Source organism: Castanea sativa, chromosome 5, assembly GCF_040712315.1.
Source record: "Castanea sativa cultivar Marrone di Chiusa Pesio chromosome 5, ASM4071231v1".
In the NCBI taxonomy this organism is placed as follows: domain Eukaryota; kingdom Viridiplantae; phylum Streptophyta; class Magnoliopsida; order Fagales; family Fagaceae; genus Castanea; species Castanea sativa.
The window spans coordinates 2,159,936-2,173,089 of record NC_134017.1 but is presented as its reverse complement, the minus strand read 5'-3'; the positions used below and the strand labels follow the sequence as shown (position 1 = coordinate 2,173,089).

Here is a 13,154-nt window from a genome sequence, read left to right as displayed (position 1 = left end):
AAATACAAGATTCAGTAGTACAATTTTTTTTGTTGGTGAAAACTCCATTTTGGTTCCTAAATTTTAGGGTCATAGTCAATTTGGTCCCTACATTTTAGTAATAGTCAATTTGATCCCTGCTATTTTCAACTTGTAGTCAATTTGGTCTTGACCTTTAACTCACTAATGGAAAATGTTTACGTGGTAAACGGTGTGCATAGTTGGCACATGTAATACTGATGTAGAAAATAAAATAATAATAATACTGTTTAATAAATATTTTAAAATGTCAAATAAGCATTTATTTTGAAAAAAAAATAATAATTTCACAAATTTTAGAGATGGAAAATAAAATTAGAAATCCCAGATTTTCTTTGATTTTCATGGCAACCAAACACAAAATCACCTTAATTTTTCTATCTTAAATCCTTGAATTCTTAAATACATTCCACAACATCTCACCTCTATACAATTGAGAAACACGTGGAATAGAAATAACCAATAGGAAATTGAAATTTTAGAGCACAAAAAATTCAACAAATTCCCCAAGCAAACTTTCTCAGAAACCAAAAAATAAAAGGAAAAAAAAAGCCCAAATGAAGAAGACACTCTCATTTCAGGTTGGTGTCTTTGTGTTGAGTACAATCCAGTGGCTTTGATGGGGACAAATCCAACCAAACCTCTCGCTGTGGACAATGAAAAGACATTTTTCAAACGATTGCATTTGAATAGCCAAAGGGATCTGAGGTTGCCGAGACAAGCAAGCTGATGTTGTGCATTGCTAAAGGATCTCTGGAAATTGGCTATGATATATCTCTATTATTAAAATTATGATGGCATATTAAAATTAGAAAAATACAGAGGTAACATTTAAAATATTTATTATATGATGTTTTTATTATTTTATCTTCCATGTCAGTATCACATATGCCAATTATGCACATTGTTTGCTATGTAAACATTTTCCGTTGGTGAGTTAACGGCAACAACCAAATTGATTGCAAGTTAGAAATAGTATGGACCAAATTGACTACTACTAAAATGTAAGAACTAAATTAATTATGACCTCAAAATATAGGAACCAAAATGGTGCTTTCGTTTTTTTTTTCTCAAAACAATACACAAAAGTCTAATTTTCAAAACAATAGTTTTTCAATCTTGCGCACAGAATTTACAATGGGCTAAAAACAGACCCCCATGGAGGGTTGTCTATGAGCGCTCTAACTTGGCTCATTAAAAACCGTAACACTTTTTATATCAGATTGTGTCATAATTCAGATCAAATATAGTTAGGCTTCACAAAATTTTTTCTAAAAAAAAAGGGCTCCATAAAGCCCAACACTAAAGGCATACATTAGCCAGATCCTTTTATTTTATCCCTAAATGTTTGTCTTATTTTATAAATCAATAAATAAATTTTCATAACTTTCTTAATAGCACCTCATGTCTATCAAAATATTATAAGCTGATGGGTTACTCTATTGTAGAATGCTCCATTATTTGATTTTTTTTTTAAAAAAAAAAAAAAATCAATTCTTAATATTTTATTGGAGTTTTGAATTTTTGAAAACTCATAATTGTTCATTTTAAATAATACTATTTAACTTCCATTTAAAAAAAAAACATAAATAATATTATTTCCTTAAAAATTTAAGCAAGAATATATATATATATATATATATATATATATATATATATATTTATTTTGGTTAAAGGAACGATGCATTAAACTAACTAGCCATAAAAGACGAAGTAACGGCTGAAAGCCTTAAGGAGTACATACCAGCAGCATCTGAACTTAAAATTTATATATATAATAATAGGTAAAGTAGAGAGAAAATCTAATTAAATTTCAAATTGAAGTTTAATTAGAGTATAATTTTGCATCATGTATCACATCTAATCTAAATTTTAAAATTTTGTGTCAAGTGAGTTAATTTAGTGTAAAAATTAAATTTCAATTAAAGTTTAATTTTGCGCTATGTGTCCCATCAAATCTAAATTTTAAATTTTTGTGCCAAATTAGTTAATTTAGTGTAGAAAACAAGAAGTCTAATATAATAAATCATAAAAACATAATCCTATAACTAAAAAAAAAATTTCAAATTTATAAGTCATCTATATATATATTAATAGGTAAAGTTTAGAGAAAATTAAATTAGAATTTGAAATTATAATTCAATTTTGCGCCATGTGTCTAAATATATGTGGGAACTATACCATAATTATCCACTTAAGCTTGTGCCATGTGTCTACTTAAGTTTTTAATCTTTGTGTCAAGTAAGTTAATGAGTGCAAAATACTAAGAATCTAATATTAATAAACTATAAAAAAAAATCACATATACTCAATAAAAATCTATACATGTTTCTCAAAAAATAAATAAAATAAAAATCACCACATAACAACAATCACAACACGTTTTATCTTATTAAAAATTAGAAAAAAAATGATCATAAATAGTATTAAATTTAGATAAAAATTTTAATATGTGACTAATTATGATAGAAATTGTGTTTAATTTTAAATATATATATATATATATGTATGCATGAATGCATATGTTACATGCTTTTAAAAAAAATTAATTTAACTAATTATTTATATTTTTATAATAAAAATTTTATTTAATTTTAAATGCATCTATGCATTTGCATGAAGTTACGTGTTAGTATTAAATAATACATCAGCAGGCGACAAATCTAAAACAACAAAATTCCCAGCAAGGGAGCAGCGAGCTCTAACAAGGTTCGTCAGTACGCTTCTTTGCCTCCCTAAAGATATTGTTGACCTTGAACCGATGAAACTGCCCCAGGCAACTGCAGTCGTTGAGAAGAGGGGGAATACAAGCTGTTAGAGGGTGTTTTAGCTTAAAACGAGGTTAACAATAACCTGAGCATCTAATTCTACAAGAAGTTGTGCAATGCCAAGAGGACAATAGATTTCTTGTTCGAACTTCACATCCCTTATTTATTTAGATTCTTATTCTTAGCCCTTGTTTTAGTGGAGACAAAAAGTTTTAAAACACTTCACCTTCTTCCTTTCCTTTCCTTCTCCTTCAAGTTATATTATACCATCCTCTACTTTACTCTCTGTGAATTTTCAAAAACAAAACTTTGCTATCTATGACTGACACACTCTCTCTCTCTCTCTCTCACACACACACACACAAACACAAAATCTCAGCCAACCCAGAGCAGAGTTTGCATTCATCATCATCATCAAAGATCATCAAACACTCAAAAAGTCTCAAACTTTCCCTTTCATTGATTCATCCACCTTCATTCTGCGCCCAATAAAAGCAACCCCACCAAAACAAACATGCGTCGTGGAACTGGCCGTGGCAGAGCCAGGAGCACCGGAGCCAAGTTGGTTCAAAAGGAGACCGGTGATTCAGTGCATTGTCACAGCCCTGTAATTTTACCACATCCTCTATCCCATTTTTTTTTTTCTTATTGTAGAATTTTAGCATGGAAAAAATGCAGTCTTTGTAGAATTTGTGATTTCTCATTTTGTTGAAGGTGTTTGATATATGGGAAATGTACAGTTAGTGGTTAATATTTTGATTATGATGTGAAATGTGACATGTGACATGTTTGTGTTAAAAGTTGCAAATTTGAGATATGGGTTTTTGTCATTGTTGGATTAGTTTAAGGAATATTGTGAAAGATTTGCAAAAGACCCAAGTTGAATATTTGAATTGAAAAGGATGGTGTGGATTTAGTAAGTAAGAAAATTTGGTCATGATTGTGTAATGTGTGAACATTCTGGAATTTATGTAACTATGATTGTGTACTGATTGGATTACACAATTTTTATTTGGCATAATATGAGAATTTCATTACAAATGTTATACATGATATATGTTTTGTGTTACAGCATTCGCGTTACTGCGTAAGTTTTTAATGTCTATATGTGATAAATCCTACAGAAATTCCAGGTTGTGTGTTATCCAATTTAAATATGTACACACAGAAATTTGTTATTAAGGAAGATTGAGGAATATTACACTCATTTTATTAACTTTTGGTGAATTTGATATTTTTGTTTCCATCTTGGACAAAAACTCAATTCCTAAGCTGTATGGTAGTGTTGTCATTTTGGGGGTCGGGGTTTCGGGTGTTGGTCATTGTTTGAAGTTGCTGTACTGAGAATATATGCTTGAAGCAAATTGATTATCCTCTTTGTATTTTACTTCCATTATTTATCAATTGATTTTATGAGTATTTATGGGAGTTGAGTTTGAGTAATTGGTTTTGATTAAACTTGGGGTTTATTTATTTATTGTACGAACTACAGGTCGTATTCTCTTTCCATTATTTATTGCTTGATTTTATGAGTGTTTATGGGATCTGAGTTTGAGAAATTGGTTTTGATTAACCTTGGGCTTGTCTTATTTATTGTATCATACGAACTACAGATTAGATAGATAGACTCGCTTTGGAGACTGTTGGTGGTGAGGATGGATCCTTCTTAGGCAATTGGAATAATTCGCAGCAAATGTCACATGGTAGTGTTCCAAAGCACTTCGAGTATAAACTCAAATTTGGTAGCAAAAACAGGCAGGAGTGGCATTCACATGGTGGCATTCAAGAGGTAGCAATTAAGTTACAAGAGAGTCTTGATCTCTTTTATATATATATATATATATATATATATAGTTTTTTCGATGGCATTGTATTGAGTAAATTTTTTATTTTATTTTTTGTTAGAAGCATTGAGTAAATTTTGTTAAGTCACAATGTATTGTATCATCATGAATTATGTCTAACCATATGCATGGTAACATAAACTTTTAGAGAATCCTTACTATCACTTTTCACAGAGAGTTTTGTAAAGGACTACACTTTGCTTGTAACAAAAAAGTACTTTGACGCTATATTGAAAAAGCTTTATCCTTAACGTTTTTTTAAATTTTTTTTATAAAGATGCTTCAACCCTACATTTGAGTAATGAAAAAATAAGGAAGAAATGTTGAAAAAAAAAAAGGGGATACTACTTCCGTATTCCAACTTTTCGTTTGCCTAATATTTTATTTTTAAATTATCCTTAAATCTATTTCCAATTTTAAAAATTAATAAATACATTTTCATAACTTTCTTAATAACACCTTATAATTTGATGGGTCATTCTACAGTTTCTACTGTAGAATGCTCCATTATTTGATTTGCTTTATTTCATAAATCAAATTTTAATATTTTATTTGAAGTTTTTTTTATATAAAAATACATATAAATAATATTCCCTTAAAAGCTTAGAATTTTAAGCTGGACAGAAAGGATTTACTTGTTCAAAACATCCCTTATTTTCGCATTAATTTTTTTTTTAAATCCCTTATTTATTAGATTCTTAGCCCCTCAGTCTGGAGAAGACAAAAGGGTTTAAGACCCTTCACCTTCTTCCTTTCCTTTTCCTTCTGCTTCAAGTTATATAACACCATCCTCTACTTTACTCTCTTTGAATTTTCAAAAACAAAACTTTAGGGCCCGTTTGGTTTAGAGATAACTCAGTTTTTATATTTCAGTTTTCAAAATTCATAACTCAGTTCTCAGTTTTTGAAAACACCCATTTGCTGTTTCTTGTTTCCATCACTCTAATTTAAAATTTTGAATTTTGAGTGATGGAAACAAGTATTGAAAACTAAGCCAAGCACAAAATTGTTTGTGGAACCCACATGTTTTGAGAACTCATTTATGAAAACTGAGTGATATGATCCAAAAACTCACTCATCCAAAGAGGCCCTTTCTCTCTGTGACTGACTCTCTCTCTCTCTCTCTCTCTCTCCCTCTCCCTCTCTCTTACAAACAGAAGCCCAAAAACTCAGCCAACCCAGAGCAGAGTCTGTGTTCATCATCATCATCATCATCATCAAAGATCATCAATCACTCAAAAAGTCCCGAACTTTCAGTTTCATTGATTCATCCACCTCCATTCTGTGCTCAATAAAAGCAAATAATCACAACCACCAAAACAAACATTCGTCATGGAACTGGCCATGGCAAAACTAAGAGCACCGGAGCCAATTGGGTTAAAAAAGACCCTTTTTCCCATTATTTTTTATTCTATGAAAGAGATAGTCTTCTCCTCAAAAAAAAGAAAAAAAAAAAAGATAGTCTTTGTAGAATCTGTGATTTCTCTTTTTGTTGAAGGTGTTATGATTTATGGGAAATGTACAGTTATTGGTTTTTTTTTTTTTTTTTTTTTTTTTAATGGGAGTGTGACATATATATATATATATATATATATATATATATATGTAAAAAGTTGCAAATTTAAGATATGGGTTTTTGTTATTGTTGTATTAGTTTAAAGGAATATTCTGAAAGATTTGAAAAAGACCCAAGTTGAATATGTAAGAAAAGTTGGTTATGATTGTGTAATTATTGTGTTATGTGTCAAAATTTTGGAATTTATGTAATTATGATGGTGTAATGATTGGATTACACAATTTACATGGCATGATAGGGATAATATCATTACAAATGTGATATGATCTATGTTATTTTTTACTGCTTTCGCGTGACTGCATAAGTTTTGAATGTTTATATATGCTAAATCCAACAGAAATTCCAGGTGTTATCCAGTTTATATATATACGTACAGAAATTTGGTATTAAGGAAGATTGAGAAATGTTACACTCATTTTATTTACTTAATGGTGAATTTGATAGTTTTGTTTACATCTTGGATAACACCTCAATTCCTCAGCTGTCTGGTATTGTTGTCATTTTGGGGGGCGGGGTTACGGCTGCTGGTCATTGTTTGAAGTTGCTTGAAATTAAGGACCGAGAATACATGCTTGAAGCAAATTCATTGTCCAGTTTGTATTCTCTTTCCATTATTTATCAATTGATTTTACGAGTGTTTATGGGATTTGAGTTTGAGTAATTGGTTTTGATTAAACTTGGCCCTTGGGGTATGTTTTATTTACTGTATTTTACGAACTACAGGTTGCATTCTCTTTCCATTATTTTTCGCTTGATTTTATGAGTGTTTATGGAATTTGAGTTTGAGTAATTGGTTTTGATTAACCTTGGGTTTGTTTTATTTTTTGTATAATACGAACTACAGGTTGGAGCAGACAGACTTGCTGAGAGGACTGTTGGTGGTGAGGATGGATCCTCCATAGGCAAAAGGAATAATTCACAGCAAAGGTCACTGGGTAGTGTTCCAAAGAACTCCGAGTATAAACCCAAATTAGGTAGCAAAAACCGGCAGGAGTGGCATTCACATGGTGGCAAAGATGGTTTTGCTAGTATAGTGAGGTCTCAACAAGGAATAAATTCACCAGAGAGTGCAGGCAGAATTCAGAGTGGGAAAATCTTAAGTGTGGGGACTGCTGATAGCATAACATTACAGGATGATCTCCCGAACCGAGCAGGTCCTTCCGACAAAGGAGCCAGTTTGGAGGTGAACATGGAATTCAAGTTGAAAATTTCTGTCCAAGTTGAGACTCAGGTCCTCTCTGTATCTGCTAAAAAATATGAGCCTTCTTCAAGCAAGGATCCAAAAAGTTCTGCAGGCCATAAAAATTTAGAGAATTCCGAGCACTCTGAGAAAACTGTTACGCTGAAACCTCCTTTACTTGTACAGAATAGAGAAAGGCGGAATGAAATCAAGTCCTCCTTGGAGGGGCAAAATGGAATTGTGTTGAGGGCTGGGATGGTCCTTCTAAAGAGTTACATATCATTCAGTGATCAGGTCAAAATAGTAAAAAAATGCCGAGACCTTGGTCTGGGTCCTGGAGGTTTCTACCAACCAGGTTACCGTGATGGAGCAAAACTGCGATTGAAGATGATGTGCCTCGGTAAAAATTGGGACCCTGAGACAGGTAACTATGGAGATCACTGTCCAGTTGATGAGGCTAAACCACCCACTATACCTGCTGAATTCTATCAGTTGGTCAAAAAATCAATTGAAGATTCCCATTCCCTTATTCAGGAAAATTCCAAATCAAGCAATGTAGAAAGCATACTTCCCTGGATGTCACCAAACATTTGTCTTGTAAATTTTTACTCTGAAAATGGTCGACTTGGTCTCCATCAGGTGTGCCTTCCCCGTATAATCTGACTTACCAATTTCTTTGCAATTTCTATTCTTGGAAATTCTTCCTTCCTTGATTATGTTTTCTTTTTCATGAATTATTCATCCATAACTTGCACCTCACTTGTTTCTCTAGATTCCTTGTTAACTATGGCTTTGTGAAGTTTCTATGACAGCTAATGACTACAATTCCATGCAGGATCGCGATGAAAGCCAAGAAAGTCTTGCTAAAGGTTTACCTGTGGTCTCTTTTTCCATTGGTGACAAGGCAGACTTCTTATATGGTGATCAGAGGGATGTTGACAAGGCAGAGAAGGTTGTGTTGGAATCCGGAGATGTTCTTATATTTGGTGGAAAATCTAGGCATATTTTTCACGGTGTTACAGCCATTCACCCAAACAGTGCACCAAAGTCCTTGCTTGAAGAAACAAAACTCCGGCCTGGCCGGTTGAATCTTACTTTCAGACAGTATTGAAAACCTTGGTATATATTTGGAACTCCCTCGAAGTGATTTAAGAAAGTTTCTTGAAGCAGAGAGGTACATGATAGTTTTGTTGATGTAATAACCGTCTATGTAGATATATGAGATTCTGAATAATCAAACTAACCTGTCAATTTAAGTCTCTTGCATTATCAGCATATATACGAGGTTCTGATGTTAACCAACTTGACATTTCACTGAACTCTGCAAAATTGAAATATGAAAGAGATTATATTACTTGTAATATTCAAGACAAATTCTTTAATAAGGAAAAAAATAAAGGCACTCATTAGCGTGACAGATGGAGAGAGAAGGGGAAGCGGGGAGGCTTTGGATTTATTACTAGTCTAAGAAATAAAGTTACAAATTAATTCTTCTGATTTCTTTTTAGAAAAATCTAGATAAACAGAAATATGTGACCTTCACACACAGAGAGGGGCGGAGCAGGGCGGAGAGAAGGGGGGGGGGGGGGATGTGACCTACAAGAGAGTTATGAAACTATAATTTTGTGTTAACACCATATAATTTGATGTCACAAACATAACTTCACATTCGACAAGTGTTTCAATCAAGCGCAAATATGTGACCTCCAGACACACAGCTGTGACCTACAAGCGAGTTATGCAACTATAATTTTGTGTTAACAACATACAGTTTGATGTCACAAACATAACTTCACATTCAACAAGTGTTTCAACCAAGCGCAAATATGCCAATAACTGTTTCTTTAGAGACAATAGTAAACACACAATTTTGATAATAGCTAGCAAACCCACAAAATCCATCTTGCCAGAACTTTAAAGCAAGCCTGGCTTTGTTCTTGACACTCCTCATGCCAGCGTGCGGATTCTGGTACAGCAAAGTGGAGGTACCTTTACGAGTGGATAGGTACCGATTGCACTCAAGCATTATTTCAACAATGGTGAATGTATCTATAATAGCTTCTTTCAAGACTAAACTCAACCACATATCAACAAAGCAACATACATGCATTTCCAAGCACACACATACAACTACAAGTATCCTAAGACATTGAATGTTCTTTTTGGGGTGCCCTATGTGTGTGTGCGCACACAAGCTGTGCAGACCTGTGAAATAAACCCACCAGGGTGACCAAAGAGAAATTTCTTATTAAATGCAACAATGCAAGATCTTAAGCATTTCATACATTATTTAAAATTTGCGAATAGATTATGTTGCATAGCTTCAAACAAACATCAGAACAAAATAACATAATTAAATTTAAGTATTTCTGAAAATAAAAAGGAATATCTTATGGTCCAACTTTTCACCAACACCAAGAACTTCCTGAACATTGCAAGTCATTATTTGGTGGACTTCATAGAGTTCATCATTCAACTTTGCAATATTCCGCTGGGTACGGGTGTCCTGATACAGTTTCTTGGTTTTCTGTATGAATGTGTCTTTTAAACATAAAAAGTAGGATTAAACTCATCGAAAGAAACACCAACAAGAATGCTGTAAGAATAGGAAGTAAAAAAATAGAATCATGAAGAAAAAACTAGAAATACCAAATTTGATGAAGGTATAAGGTCTGGCAGCAGTTTCAATTTGAGCCCCATTAACATGCTCAAATTCGTTCTTGAGGTTTTCAAGGTATTGAAAGGCAAGTTTCTTAGGATAAGCACGGTCACACATTGTCAAGTAACAAACGCGTCCTTCGATAATATAACTAAGAACTTCCGTCAAGGTACCATTAAGATTGTTCCACATTCAGACACAATTATTATTTTAACAGAGCATATAGAAAAGAAGATCAGATGTCCAACTTATGTAAAAAGAAACAAACTCTAACTGAGTCTCTTTTATGCAAAGTAGGGTACTTCAGCATAAAGACATGTTGAAAAAGACAGCTTAATTTATAAACTGAAGCTGCTATCCCCATCAAATCTTGCATCTGTTAAATATAATAGAACAATTTTAACTAGACGGCAACGCCTACAAGGAACTCAATATCTCACAATCATCTAAAAGTCTCATAAAATCTCCATAATTTCACATTGTGCTTGAAGCCAACCCCAAATTTAATTGCAATAAATTTTTGGCTTGATTGAATCAAGTTGGGTTTCACATTGTGTTTGAATACTCTCTAAACTATAAAGAGATTGCATACTCCAGATTGTACCAGAAATAATACTGTAGTTTCTATCGCTCATAAGTTATACTGGGAAAATACACACACACACACACACACACACACATGAAAAATCTCACAAGGATACTGGAAAATTTAAGGGCCAGTTTCAATTAACATCCTTGAAGCCTCATTCTGACCTCTTGATAGGTTTTTAAACAAAGCCTTGACTTGCTGTTTGTAGAATTCAGCGTCTTTTAAATCACGGCCATCATCCAGACCCTCTGCTAGTGGAAGACCATCAGTTACATGGGCAATCAAAGTTAGCTTCACCATCTTTAGCTTAGACCTTTTCAGCTATTCAAAAATGACTCAAATATGTTAGCCATTATCCCAAAACCAGGAGATTATGAAGACAACAATCCTACGCAAATAAGAAACTGATATACAAATTAACAAATAACTCAACTTAGTACCATAACAATCCACTAAATTCACATAATCTAACAGCTACTTTATCTCTCTCAGTCATGCATGAACAACTACTGCCATTTAAGTTTAACATGCAGAGTCCATAACCATATCTGTCATGGTAACACCATCTATAGTTCCTCTTAACTCTAATGGATCACAATGAGTTAATAAGCAAGGTCACATCTTGACAACTCACCTCTTCAAATGTTACTCTCAGAATCCAAATGACCAATCTCCCATTAAAAAAAAAAGACCCATGATTTGGTTCTTACAATATTGACATATTTCATTGTGATAGGCATTAGAGAGGCATTTGTTAAAAACCCATTTTTTATATTCACTAAAAACACATAAGAGATCACCAAAATGATCCAATTCTTCTTCTTCATCACATGCCATGAATTCAATTGTGATAATACAATATGACAAGCATTCCCCATCTGAATCAAGATCTCCAATGATCTATATCACAAGGCACCAAACCAAGCCATATGAGCCACCAAAATCATATCATTATTCATTTTTAAAAATACCCATTAAACCAAAATGAACAATTTGTTGAAAAAAAAATGCCATTCCCATCTGGAAATTCAAATAAATAACAAAGACATAGTTTATACTGTGTGTGTGTGTGTGTTTTTTTTTTTATATGTAATGGACATACCTGGTTTATATCATTTGGACTTTGCTTTTGATGTGAAGGATCTGAGGGACGGTGATGACAATGCTCAGAATCTGACCGAGACAATTTGGCTATGATAGAGGGGTTTGGTTTTGAAGAACCAAAAAAATGAGAGAGTGCGCGCTTTATGGTATTGTACCTTGGAATGCCAATTTGGAAATAACTTTATTATTCTCAGAAGGTACAACTTACACAGCCGTGATATATTGTCATAATGTAACCTATCCAATTCTCATCCAACTCTTTTTTTTCTTTTTCTTTTTCTTATTTATTTACGTTTTTTTAATGTAATTTATTTATTTACGTTTTTGAATTAACAAGTAGGATTAATGAATGTAATTTTGAAAGAGTAATGCTACCACCGCACACCCTTGGTGTGTTGGTTACTCTACAAGTATAAATGTTTGTGGGATGTGGGATGTGGGGGGTAATGGTCGGGGTTCAAGTCTCCAGGAGAGAGCTTCACACACATATACACTTAGATTAAGTTAGAGTAGAAATTTTATCTTGTATAAAAAAAAAAAAAAAAAAAGTAATGCAAGAGATTCAAATTATTTTGTAAAAAAAATTTACAAATTACTAATGTGATGAGTGATTTTTTTTTAAGAAAAAAAATTGTGGTAAGTGATTATTGGTAAATGAAAAGACGATGTTAATAGTAGACTTAAATGAAAACAAATAAAAAGTTGTCCACAATATTAATTTGTAAAAATGTTGTAAAATAATTAATGTTTATAGCATTACTTAACTTGTGAGTATGTAATAGAAAATTAATTAAAAGCAGCTAAATTTTATGATTAGAGGTAAAAAAAAAAAATCATATACACAGTTTTGAATATTAAAAAATCACAACGCATCGTTAGTGCAATAGTCACTTCACAAGTATAGGAGTTGCTTGGCACTGTTGTTTAAATAACAGTTTTCAGTATTTAAACAGCAATAACATTTCTAATACGTATTTCTATAACACTCAAACAAGTATTTTCAAAACAGTGAAAACTAAACAACAATACTTAAATACTATTACCAAATGGGTTACTTGTAGGGTGTGGGAGACAAAGTTCAAGGTCCAGGTCTCTAAAAGGGAGCTTCACACACATATACACTTAGATTATTCTATCGTATAATTTCTATCTTGTATAAAAAAATATTAAAATTTGTATAAAGTATAAATTTTCTTTTGGCCCATTTATAATGAGTTTTCAATTTCTTGTCTAGATATATGGATTTCAAAAAAAAAAAAACTTTTTTAAGTTTTTAGACTTTTAGTACAATTTTTTATTTTGTATAGGAAAAGTTTTAGCACAATTAATTATTCATATTGTTGTAGATTCAAATTACCTCAATTATAAAAGTATTTTATCATCAAATAAAAGATTCAGTGTTGAACTTCATTTATA

General features: G+C 32.3%; 1 protein-coding gene and 1 pseudogene across 1 annotated transcript; one reads left to right on the top strand and one right to left on the bottom strand.

The window, feature by feature from the left end:
- Positions 1-3,090: 3,090 nt before the first annotated feature.
- LOC142633371 (DNA N(6)-methyladenine demethylase ALKBH1C-like) lies at positions 3,091-8,545 on the top strand. Its single transcript, XM_075807599.1, has 4 exons — positions 3,091-3,393; positions 4,400-4,575; positions 7,051-8,025; positions 8,222-8,545. The coding sequence occupies exons 2-4, from the start codon at positions 4,480-4,482 to the stop codon at positions 8,495-8,497; spliced, it is 1,347 nt and encodes a 448-aa protein (XP_075663714.1). The 5' UTR covers positions 3,091-3,393; positions 4,400-4,479; the 3' UTR covers positions 8,498-8,545.
- Positions 8,546-9,259: 714 nt separating this feature from the next.
- Positions 9,260-11,812, bottom strand: LOC142633372 (25.3 kDa vesicle transport protein SEC22-1-like; annotated as a pseudogene).
- Positions 11,813-13,154: the final 1,342 nt, after the last annotated feature.